The 12,133-nt window shown below is 37.5% G+C and overlaps 1 protein-coding gene across 2 annotated transcripts; it reads right to left on the bottom strand.

The window, feature by feature from the left end:
- Positions 1 to 359: 359 nt before the first annotated feature.
- On the bottom strand, positions 360 to 11,764 carry LOC136240855 (uncharacterized). 2 transcript variants are annotated; one of them, XM_066031916.1, is made up of 2 exons: positions 11,658 to 11,764; positions 360 to 2,494 (listed from the first exon to the last, which is right to left on the bottom strand). In XM_066031916.1, the coding sequence occupies exon 2, from the start codon at positions 2,461 to 2,463 to the stop codon at positions 637 to 639; it is 1,827 nt and encodes a 608-aa protein (XP_065887988.1). In that variant the 5' UTR covers positions 2,464 to 2,494; positions 11,658 to 11,764; the 3' UTR covers positions 360 to 636. The 2 variants fall into 2 exon arrangements, with proteins under 2 accessions (XP_065887988.1, XP_065887989.1); XM_066031917.1 differs by having other exon boundaries at positions 11,579 to 11,737.
- Between the last annotated feature and the right edge of the window lie 369 nt (positions 11,765 to 12,133).

Consider the following 12,133-nt stretch of genomic DNA (forward strand, 5'->3'; position numbering starts at 1 on the left):
GGACTGAATCATGTGCATCACACATTCACTTAAAATCTATTGTACAGCTCTCAAGTCATTTGAATAGCTATACCCATCAAATTTAGTGGCAAATCTAAGAAAGCCCTTACAGAAACACCAATGCCAATAGTTCACACCTGAACAGTCAGAAGGCTAGAGGCTAAACAACACACCATACAATCAATATTTACACCACAACAACAAACTCACTAGTAGCATGTGCAGTGCATTATCAGGTTCGGACAAGTGTTTGCCCTCTGTACCTTGCCTTAACCTTCAGGTTTTAATGTTGCTGTAGATTAAATACTTTCAACTATTATAAAAACATAACTTCACTAGGTTATAAATCACCCATATGTCCATATGGCTAAAAGCATTAAGAACGTTCGATTGAGAATTACACTGTAAGCTCATTTAAAACTCATCGCATGTAAACATTTTAAAGGACAGACAAAAAGATACAGGATACAAAACAAGCAGTTTTCTTTGGCAAGGATACATGCATGCACACTGTTAATTATGTGGTATGATTTACTGTTCCATGTAGACTACATGTGATTCAGCTGAGGCAATCTTCTTAACTCAGAAATACTAATAAATGAAAGGTATCGTAATAAGTTTAGTGAAACTCTACAGTCAATCCCAAAGTGGCAAGAGATCAGTTCCCCGTTCAGATAACACTTTTAGTTGCAGACTTTTATGATCGTACCCCCTATATCTTACCATGTAGTGTCCACTTGTTCTGCTGCTGTACACTTCTTTCAGACTGGCATTGAAATTGTCCAAACCCATATTAATATGACGTATATGATCAGTAATTACCTCTAATGTCATCAATTTGGGAGAGTTCATCATAAGAGATGTTATACCTTCAGTTGACACAGATCCTACCACCATAACAACATGTACCAGGCCACCATAAGCTGAAACTGAAGTCATGAAGTCATCCAGGGCAACAGTGTCTGGTGAGTCAAGATATAACTGTTGGAGATTGTGATTATGAGCCAAGATCAGTAACAACCAGTGTGAAGCAATGAAACTTGCACATTTGAGTGTCTTACAGTTCCTGATCATATCCTGTACAACAGTGTTTTGTTTACATGAACTATTAATCCTTGAAAAACAACGATTCAGTGATGGAAAGTAAGACACCATCATTACATCTTTGACAGTGAAATCTCCACAAGAAGTAGGACAAGAATGACACTGAATTGCTCTTATAGTCCAACAATTCTGGTACAAGCAAACCAATTTTTCCTTGTTTGCAGCTTCTGATCTTAAGAGACAAAACTCCACTGCTAAGTGAGTCAACCTCATCTTACTCAATACTTCCCACAACACTACATGATCCTCCACTTTTGAAACATGTATACCAAGTATATTTAGTCCTTGTAGGTAGCGACAGTGACCAGCAATAGCCTTCAAACCTTGTAGGCTTTCTAAACAACAATCACAATCCAGCAAGCTAAGTCTCTGAAGATTAGGACAAGCAATAGCTAGTTGTTCCAAGTGCCCAGAATGAAGCGAGTAACATTGTGAAAATGTACAATGAGTGGTACAACTAGGGTTGCAGAATGTGGTAGTGTGTGGCCAGGTAAGTCGTCTTACAATGTGCTCATTTCGATACCGTACTGCATGTAACATCCTTCCACCATACCAACAGTCATTCATTACTGCTACATCTTCTTCCAGTCCCAATATACCATAGTCACTGAGTTTCACACACAGAGTAGTCAACTGACCAGATTCTTCAAAGTGCATTTGAAAAAATGGAAGTTGAGAAGTAAATCTCAAGGGTGCCATTTTAAACCTGTCATACAATCTGACATTAGCATTAGTAGCAGGAGGGATAAAGGAACTGAAATGCATTGTCATAAAATTACGAGTAGTACTGAAAGCATTCAAATTTGGTGGTCTACATTTTGCTTCCATCCAAATTCTCAAATAGTTTAAAAGACAACCATTACAGTCAATGTCTACTATGAGCTCTCTCAAGTGTGAAACATTGTTCAGTAATTGCCTAAAGTCATCCTGATTAAATGTATTAAATTCTACTGTCTGTAGATCCAATGCTTGTAGACATCCTGCATGACTTAATGCCTTTGTTACTAGCTCATTATCAAACCTGGTTAATGGTAGACTAAGGCGCTGTACATTACTACAATACTGTAGCATCTCTACTAGTATTGATGGTACTCTACAGTAAGGAAAGGATAATATTTTAACGTGTTGTCCACATGCCTTCAACGCCTCCTTCACTCTGTATTCCTCACGACTGTCATAATAAGGCCACACAAACTCCTTCCACAATGATGGTGTTCCTTCAACGATGCACCTCAACCAATTTGAAACATACCTCAGTTTCACCCTGTCCCGCAGTGAAGATACAAATGAGAAGATATAAACCAACAACTCAGTAGGAAGCATCAGCAACACAGACTTTCTCTCTTGATCTTGATCCATCAATATAGTAGCCCATACACCTGATCCACTCCTATATATAATAGAAGGCATCAAGACCAACTACAATTCATCTACATGCAGTTCTCAACTATCAAAATGCACAAATCACAGATATATTGCCGCCTAACGCCTATATGGCTAATGCAGGTGATATAATAAAAATAAATTTGTGACCAGATCTGCAAGAATCAACACATTTTTTGAATTTCATTTTATTACTTTTCTTTATCTACAGTAGATAGCCAAAGGAATGGTCAACCAAAGTTTCAGCTTTAGAAGCCTTGAACTTTCTAAGATATAGCACTACAAAGTGGCAACAACAGGAAAATCGATTTGTACAGTGACAATACGAAAAAAAAACTACAGGTGCTTAATTAAATGGTCATAACTTAAGAATGCAGTCCTCTACCAAGACACAACTTACACCATCGGATTATCTATGAACAGGTAAATCCATTCCTGGGTAAGTTTTGCCTTCCAGGCCCTTCCTACAACCAGGGTGAAGGCGAAAATGTGAGAAAAAATGATAGTAAACCACTCCTCTAATGTGGGGCAGACTAACGCTTATATCTTCCGTCTCCTTGGGAGCACTGACATGAAACAAAGCTTTTCGAACTCCGATCCTCTGGCATTGGGTAACACGATGATACCAAGGCATTTACTGTTACCACCTTCTTTTACCGTGAAACAAGCGCTCAAAAAATATATGGATTTTTTTCAATTTCGTAAATATTTTACCTATTGCGTTTATAACTTTATTGCATACTACTGTAAAATTAGGCTTGTGCTAATATATGGGATTCTTACAGATCTGGTCAGATTTGTTGACTACTGGAGTGGGAACTAGAACTAAAAAATGAGAACACAAAAAAACAACTTACATATGTGAACGTCTCAGCAAAAACCCGACTTGTTCGCACAAGCATGCAGTGAGAAAAATGAAATTTTAAAAATTATAAAATTATGCATGCCACAAAGAAACAATACGCAAGTTTATCAGGCCATTACTCAAAAAAGGAAGACTCAAATTGAGTAAATCTATACACCATCTTATTCGCCTGCTCAGAGTTTAAAATCTTTGTTTTGTTTCTGTAGCCCTAGCGGTATGCGTGTCACGTGCATTTGTTTACGCTGCAGTAAATGTAAATAAAGTCGTCGTCATTTCTTCAACTTAACTGCCTTCATACCCATATGTGTAAGTAACTACAGGGCTAACACTATACCTTGGTTGATTTGCTAATCCATGGTGAACAGTGTAAGCCAATTTGCAACATTGTAGACTAATGCAAACGGAAGTTATGGCTGTGAATGTAAGCGCCTATAGTTTATTTTCAGTATAGTCACTGTACAAATCGATTGTCTTGCTCTTCCTACTGTCTAGCGCTACAATTTCAAAAATACTCACCACAAAAGGCTGAAACGTTGGTGATCCAATCCTTGGACACTGCAGATAATGCTAAGATTTTTTTCTTTTAATTCTGAAATTGTGCAAATAACTCAGGTTTTTGCTAAGACAGTCACATATGACTCAATTTTACCAAAAGTACTAAATCCCATCCACAACAACCCCTAACAGAGCAGTGACAGCAGTTCACACTGCAACAGTACGGATATTACAGGTTTTTGCAATTGAATTCGTCCCGTTTGCAATTGAATTCGTTGGTTTTGCAATAGAATTCGTTGGTTTTGCAATAGAATTCATCCTGTTTGCAATTGAATTCATCGATTTTGCAGTTGAATTCGTCGGTTTTGCAGTTGAATTCATCGGTTTTGCAATAGAATTCGTCGCGTTTGCATTACAATTCGTCATAAACAAACGGCTCCAAGAAACCAACCGCGTTCATTAAGAGATGAATTATGTATGCCATGGAGAGTTACACTTGAGACTCTAGAAGGTAATTGGAACTGGTAGTACGCGAAGCTGATAGCTGTCTGACAAGTTAATTAGCTTGCTCGCGAGTGACCACACCCATCGCGAATGGTGTAGTAGAGTTTGGAATGTTGCTGGATAGGCTGTAGAAGAATCATTGCCTTATAAAGAGTTGTTTACTACTGTTGTACTTGAACAAGTTCTTATAGCAGCTGCTACACCATGTTTTCGTGTTTTCTCCAGCCGCCATTCTTGTTACAGACGAATTTAACTGCAACTGCAAAAGCGACGAACTTTATTGCAAAATTTGCAAACGGGACGAATTCAGTTGCAAAACCGACTAATTCAATTGCAAACGGGACGAATTCAATTGCAAAAGTGACGAACTCAATTGCAAATGGGACAAATTCAATTGCAAAGACGCCGAATTCAATTGCAAAAACCTGTAATGATTTTTATATTGGCCAGAAACCAGCCTTGCATTACATTCATGACACCTTGAAAGTATTGGTTTAGTACCTCCACCATAGGGAGAAACTCTATACCGTATATCACATGAAGAGTAATACCAATAGTAGACATTTCTGGCCTAAAATCTTGCATGTATACATGTGACAAGTAAAACTGCTTGTGGCTAACAAGTGCAACATAAGAAAAGTGATAAGGCCACAAAAAGTTAACCAAGACACATGGTAATGTGTCATGCGGCCAAGAAAGCCGCCGTACCATATCATGAGTATATTTACAGGAAGAAACAAAACAGAATTTTCACACATACGTAGCTCCCTTCTTGAATTGGAATCATTTTTATATTGCAAACATCCTCCACCTTCAGCACCCCACATACCAAATTTGAGCAAGATTGCCTATCGCAATCGTGAAATATGAGCCTCTTAATTTATTCTTTGTTTGGGGGCTCGGGAGTCTTAGATTATTCTTTTTCGCACACTTTACAATAAAGATTATAAAATGCAAATCCGCAACTCGATTTTCTTGAACTTTTGTACGCTTTTACAACTTACTGCAGCAAAACCATGTACCAAGTTTGGTGCAAATCTGATTCATAGTTATAGAGCTATGGACGATTATTTGCACTAAAAAGCTGACTTGTTGTCATGCCAACAGAGTAAACCACTTATAAAGGTCGTCATGTCAACATACAACTTTGATTTTATAGCATAATGCAGCATTGCTTAATGCTTCCACTAATAGAGCAGCTAACCGCATTAAAAATACTCTAATAGAGCAGTCATGAATGTTTTCTTAACTACCCCACCTGGGACCTGCATTGAAAGTCAGTGAATTGATGGACACTAAGTCATCAGCACTGAAATTAACTACTGGCTTCAGGCTTAATGTCACCTTGGCCTGATACTTTATGACAATGTATCAAATGTATCAAGCTGTAAAATAATTATTGGTTACAAAACTTGCAGTCTAGATAAGTACACAAGGTGCCACACAGCTGAATCTTTCTTGCATTCAACCTCTAGCTATCTGCAAGACTTCTTAAGACATTAGCAATAATCCTTTGAACTGAAACTTATTGTTATTAAACACACTACAAGTTGCCACATGGGCAAAGGATAACCTATTCATTGCAAACAAAGTAAAGCCATATTTATACTCTGTGGAAATGTTCCTATGGAACTAGCCACACTGCCATGAACACTTGCTTGCATGTTCCTATAGTCCCTCGAGAAAGAGGTTCCTCATACAGTGTTTTGCATGTAAGTTGTTAATCGTACAAAATATCTGAATGTGACTCACGCCAATGATAGGTGGCCAAATCCTTACAAAGTATCTGATTGACCATTTTTCAATGATATCACCAGCAAAAGGATTCACAACTGACTGACTGACAACTGTCTTGCAATCTACTATAGCACAAAGGATGAAGGAGCTATAGCATGTTATAAGCAACTGATCTGCTCAGCACTATCACAACGTTATTATGCATCACCATCATCTACAAAATAGTTGTGGTTTCATTTATCTTAGCTTTAAAGGATTGACCACTACAAAAAGGAAACTGTTTTCGACAATTCAGTGGTACTTGTGTTTCAGAGGATTAAGTACTATCCAACTAGGACCTGCTAAAGGCAGTCCAGTAGAGAGTGAGAACAGTACTAAGACACAATCAAACTAAAGTGGGCATAGCTGGCTAAAGAGTTAATAAACAATATGTATAGGACACTGTATAGTCCTGTAATAGATGATTCACACAAAAACAGCCAAGCTGTGAAAAAAGGTGCAGCCTTAAAAAGCCTGGGTTTAAAAAGTTGTGAAATCAAAGGTGGCGACCAACAAATGGCTGCAATAATGTTAATGCTAATAAATTTTAATACTGCACACATCCATTATTAAAATTTACATCATTGAAGCCATTTGTTGGCTGCGACTTTTGATTTCACAACTTTTTAACCCAGGCTTTTAAGGCCACACAGCTTGGCTGTTTTTGTGCAGATTTTTATAATTGCAAGTTCAAAAGCCAGCCTATAGTTGGCCTTGATATGTACTTTCTTTTAACCTTTTTTTCCCTTTACTATACAGGAATCGTCGAAGACTACGTGGCGAAGAACGAAGAACTGAACTATGTATTTATGAAGACGAATTTTGAAGCTGGGAAAATTCGACTCAAATTAGGAATGGGAGATGCCCTACCCTGAAGAAGCTTCCACAGCAGAAATGGTTAATTATACCATTCAAACACTGTGAAGCTACTAATACATGAAAATGGCATTTTCTGGTTCCGTAAAACAAGTATGCTGCCCACCCACACCAGCTGCATTTAATAGAGCACATTTTTTTTTCTGAGAATGCTCTACTGATAGATCTACGAGTTATCATTCTAGTGTACTAAACCAGAACTTTCATTTACGTATAAGGTAGAAATTAAGTGAGGTGAGCAACTGACAGCAGTGGCAGAGTGGTAAACGGCTTGGATATATAGGTGCGGAGGTCTCTGGTTTGAAACCTGGAGAATATTTTCCAACATTTCCAGCAGGAATGATTTTTAGCGTACATTTTTTACTTGTTCTATTTAGAGTATCTCAACCGTACTTTTTTCACATGTTTGGTTTTGCTTTAGGCTACAGGGTAGTCCAGTGTTGCCGCAGAAATTCAGAGTGCTTCTAAAACTATCCTGGGATGTCATGATTGTATATTAGTGGAATGTCTAAAAGAATCCCGCGATCGTCCAAGACCTCCACCCCCCTAACTGACCATCCTGGGATAATACTATGTATATCAGAGTATCCCAGGATTCCAAGGATACTATTCCACTTTGCACTGACTGATCATCCTGGGATAGTTCTGTGTATGTCAGAGTATCCCAGGACACTTTCCTTAGCCTCCCCATGATTAGTCCTGGGATGTTACTATGTGTGTCAGAGTCAGACGTGGGTCCAAATACATTGCATAGTATTTAAATACAAATACTATAAATTTTCCAAATACAAATACAATTGAAATACTTTGGTCAGGACAGTATTTAAATACAAATACAAATACTTTCCATAGTATTTAAATACAATTTAAATACTTTAATTTCTCTAATTTAGTATCTACGCTGTACACATGCTAGTTGTCCTTATTAATTTTTTGTTAACACTGTTACTATTGAGATTAAATTGTTAGGTACATGCCAGCTCTACAATAGCCTCTATGCATGTACAGGAGGTTTATGTATATTATAATGTCACTAGTGATTGCATCTAATAACATAAGTTCTTCAAATCTTTTATCAGTTAGTCTATTTTCCCTGCAATACTAAAAAGTCTTTCAACAGTCGACTTCAAAGGAAAGGTAACTGCTTATGAATCCAGTGAAACATACACTTGAAAGTAGTGTGGACCAAAGGTGTTGACAAGCTATGCATAGCTGATCTCACACTCTTTATGACCAAAGGTTCATTTGATTTTACCATCTTATTGCAGCAAAAGTATTTGAAGTAATTGTAAGTATTCAAATACATTAAGAAAGTATTTAATTACAAATACAAATACATCCAGTTCCCAAACTACAAATACAATTACAAATATAATTACTCAAAATTTGTATTTAATTGCAATTAAATACAAATACTAATGTAATTGAACCCAAGTCTGGTCAGAGTACACACAGACTAACAATATTACATACAGAGTCCCCGGATGAATGCAGGATTATTTTAGACTGTTAAATGACATGTACATCCCAGGAACAAGTCTGACATAACGCGGCAACACTGGACATGAATGCCAGGAGGTTAGGTTATATCTCCCTCGCTAATAATCACAATACTTTCAAACCACAAAAGGTTTACACTATGATAGTAACTTCCTGTACACACCGATTTTCAAGTTATCCCGTCCACTGTAGGCACGACAACAAATCGCATTTGCAATTTTCAAAATTGCACATAATTCCGTTGTTCTTAGTTTGATCTGTATGAAAATTGGACTATAAATGAGCTGCATTATATTCTTACTGCTCCCCAAATTTGAAGTCAATTGACCTGAGCACGCACAAGTTATTGCAATTGTTCTAAAGTGTGCGAAAATAAAATGTACATAATAAAAAAAATACGAAGAAAATAAGACGAACTTTGAAGGCACATACCTCAGTGATGGCTGGGCAGATTCAACTCAAATTTGGAATAGGAGGTGAGGCAGTTTCCGCAACAAAACTGGTTAACTTCTGTTCAGGCACTATTGAGCTACGAATGCATGTAAACAGCATTTTCTTGGTTCTTGTAAAATACACACTTGTCTGTCGTACATCCGTACTAGCTGTACTTGGGCTGCACGACACACTATCATGTGTATTGATTGTGCAACAGTTAAACGGCTTCTTTCCTGTGTAACATAGACTGGTCACAAAGATCATCCCAGACAAGATGGCATGCATTCAACTTGGCCAGCTAGAGCAGCACTGTTGTATTAAAAAGCATGGCTGATAACTTCAAGGATAAATCTGTGAGCATGTCTGAAAAACCAATAACAGACGACGGAATACTGCTTGGAATTTTCAACTGCATCCCGGTCATGTGTCATCATGTTAACAAGTGAAACCTGCATTTAAGTGTTTTTTAAAGCGAGTACTGTCCATTATATTTCCTAACTAAGTCTTCAGTGATTTGCTGGTTCAGTAGGATAATATTCTTGAACATTCTTCACCATGCAGCTAAACTAATTGCAATAAGGAAACATACAAATAGTAGAAGTCTATACATTACACGGAAAAGAAGCAGTTTAACTTCTGCGCAATCATCTATTACTAGACCACACAACCTTAGATACTCTGGATAAGATGGTATCCATATATAGCATTTGTTTGTGTTCATGTTAATCAGACAGGAGTCTTTGTGGGGTTGATTTTAACAAATTCCACTGACTGTGTGGGTTGTGTCACCATTCACTGCTGTGTATATACAAAGGAACACGCATACTTTTGTAGGCTGATCATTTCCACACACACATGTATGAACAAAAGAGTCTTGTTACATGGGCCAGCTGCCCAGACATTTGGTATTGCTTCTAAAACAGCAGTTTGATACAGGCAAGGTATTTGAAATATCAGATACATTTACTGTACTATAGATGATTCAGGAATGCAAACACGTTTACAACATGAAAACATGCTTGTTGCAGTACAAAACCATTGGAAGTGAACACATGTTCACCTCTCTGAATACTGTTTTTGAAGGGTCAGGTGAACAGAACCAACTATAACTAGTACACTCAAGCAATAGCAGTAGTCCTACAGGGGACCAATGTTGGTTTGTATTGGTAAAAGATAAAAAGGGTCTGGATTGATTGGCAGTGGCACCATTTTCACCTTTTCTCACACCTCCTTGAAAAGTAGTACAGGATAAGAAAATAGGCTCCAACAAAGGTGGTTATGGTGTATTACTAGTGACCATGCCCTTTTCAGCATAGGTGTTAATAACCTCTATTAAATCAATAGAATTTTAAAATTCTGTAGAAACTTTTTGAAATGGTCTGAAGACATTTTTGGGCTTGGCTGTACCTAACCAAATGCTGCCAAGCTGTCATGAAGGGAAATTTTAGGGTGATATTTTCGGCTATCGAAAGCCCAGTTCTTCATGATCCATAATATACAGTATGATAATTGAGCCTTGTACTGAAATTACTTAGCAAGGCTTAATCCCAGGTATTATAGCTGGTGGTACACTGAAGTTAACCATAGTGGCCAGCCTGGCTATATATAGCTTTCACCTTTTCAATACATTCAGAAATACACCTTACTTGTTTTGAAATGGCCTCATATAAGGTACATATCGCTCAAACGCAACATCATCTTGCAAGAGTATGTGCGATTAAAAACTCACCAATTAAAGGGTGTTACTCCTGTTTTGCTCATAAGTACTCATCCTAAACAACACAGGATGAATACTCACGAGTGAAACAGATGTCATATCTTTCAATTAGTGAGTTTTTTAATTGCTCGCACTCTCGCAAGACGACATTGTACTGTATCATCAAAAACAAAATTTAATATTTTTTTCTTGGAAGACATCCACCCAAAGTATTAGATTGTAAATAGCCAGTGCCTCATAGCAAGAGTTCATAACATTAGGTACAGTTAGGTCTTGCCCATAGTATCATATAATTATAACCATTATGATGTTCCATACAAATTGACTATTTAGGTTCCACTGGAACCGTGTACTATCATAAGCAGCATACATCAGATGAACATGATTATCCTGTTACATCATCACACAACTCATTTAGTCTTAGTCTTGTGTGACTAGACCATGTTTTGTTTTCTTTTTCATTTGGACTGGCCAGCCAAGACTACACTTATTCAACATATCCCAATATACAGGGACCTTCAAGCTAGGCCAGAGTCAGAAATATAATAAAATCTCTGTTGCAGTGGATGCTTGGATAAATGCTATACATTCAATAGTAACTGCACTTGAATGGTACCACAATCAATTTTGAAAATACTTCAACATCATTCTGAGCATTGATTGGTGGTTGATGAAGTGCACTGATTTCTCGAACTACGGTAATAAATGTCGCAGTGTGTAAATCGATATGGTGGTAGTTTATCTAATCGCAAAAACTCAGCACTCTGACACATAGTCAGTTCATGTTCACCTGAGCCATCTTAATATAAATGAGACAGCTGCCTAGCACTACGGAGCCATTTCAAGAACAACTGAGTTGTCAGGCTTTAAAAACATTTTTTTATCATACACAATTCAGGCATGCAAACATGCTTACAACATACTTGTTCCGAATTGTATGGTTATACTCGGTGGTCAAATGAAGATAAACTCTAAAATGTTCATCACCAGTAAACTACTTACGTTCTCTTTCGATCGTTTTCACAAAATAAGTAGTGACACAACTTCGTCCTCGTTATCTACTTCGCTGCACAATAGACACGTGTAGTTTCCCAGGGATTCACACAAACCGTTTACTATCAGTAAATTTGGCATCACGTGGCTACTCAGTGTACGAGGTCTACTACACATGCCTCCCCCCATCTAAGAAATAAAGATCAATTATAAGTAATTCTTTGTTTCGGCTGTTTTTTCATTCATTCCACTTGTCTTGCCCAATAATTCTTTTATTCCTGGTCCTATTTGTGACTTGAATGAAATGGCCCAATGGTGGAACCAATACCATTATACAAGATCGAGATACTCTAATAGAGCAGTCAGTCAAATACTCTAATAGAACAGTCACCACACATAATTCTACCTTCATAGTTGCTGAATGCTGAGTATAATATGAAAAAAACTAGCATCTACAGCACTATCCCATGCATGGGCACACTTAG

This window comes from Dysidea avara, chromosome 12 (genome assembly GCF_963678975.1).
Source record: "Dysidea avara chromosome 12, odDysAvar1.4, whole genome shotgun sequence".
In the NCBI taxonomy this organism is placed as follows: domain Eukaryota; kingdom Metazoa; phylum Porifera; class Demospongiae; order Dictyoceratida; family Dysideidae; genus Dysidea; species Dysidea avara.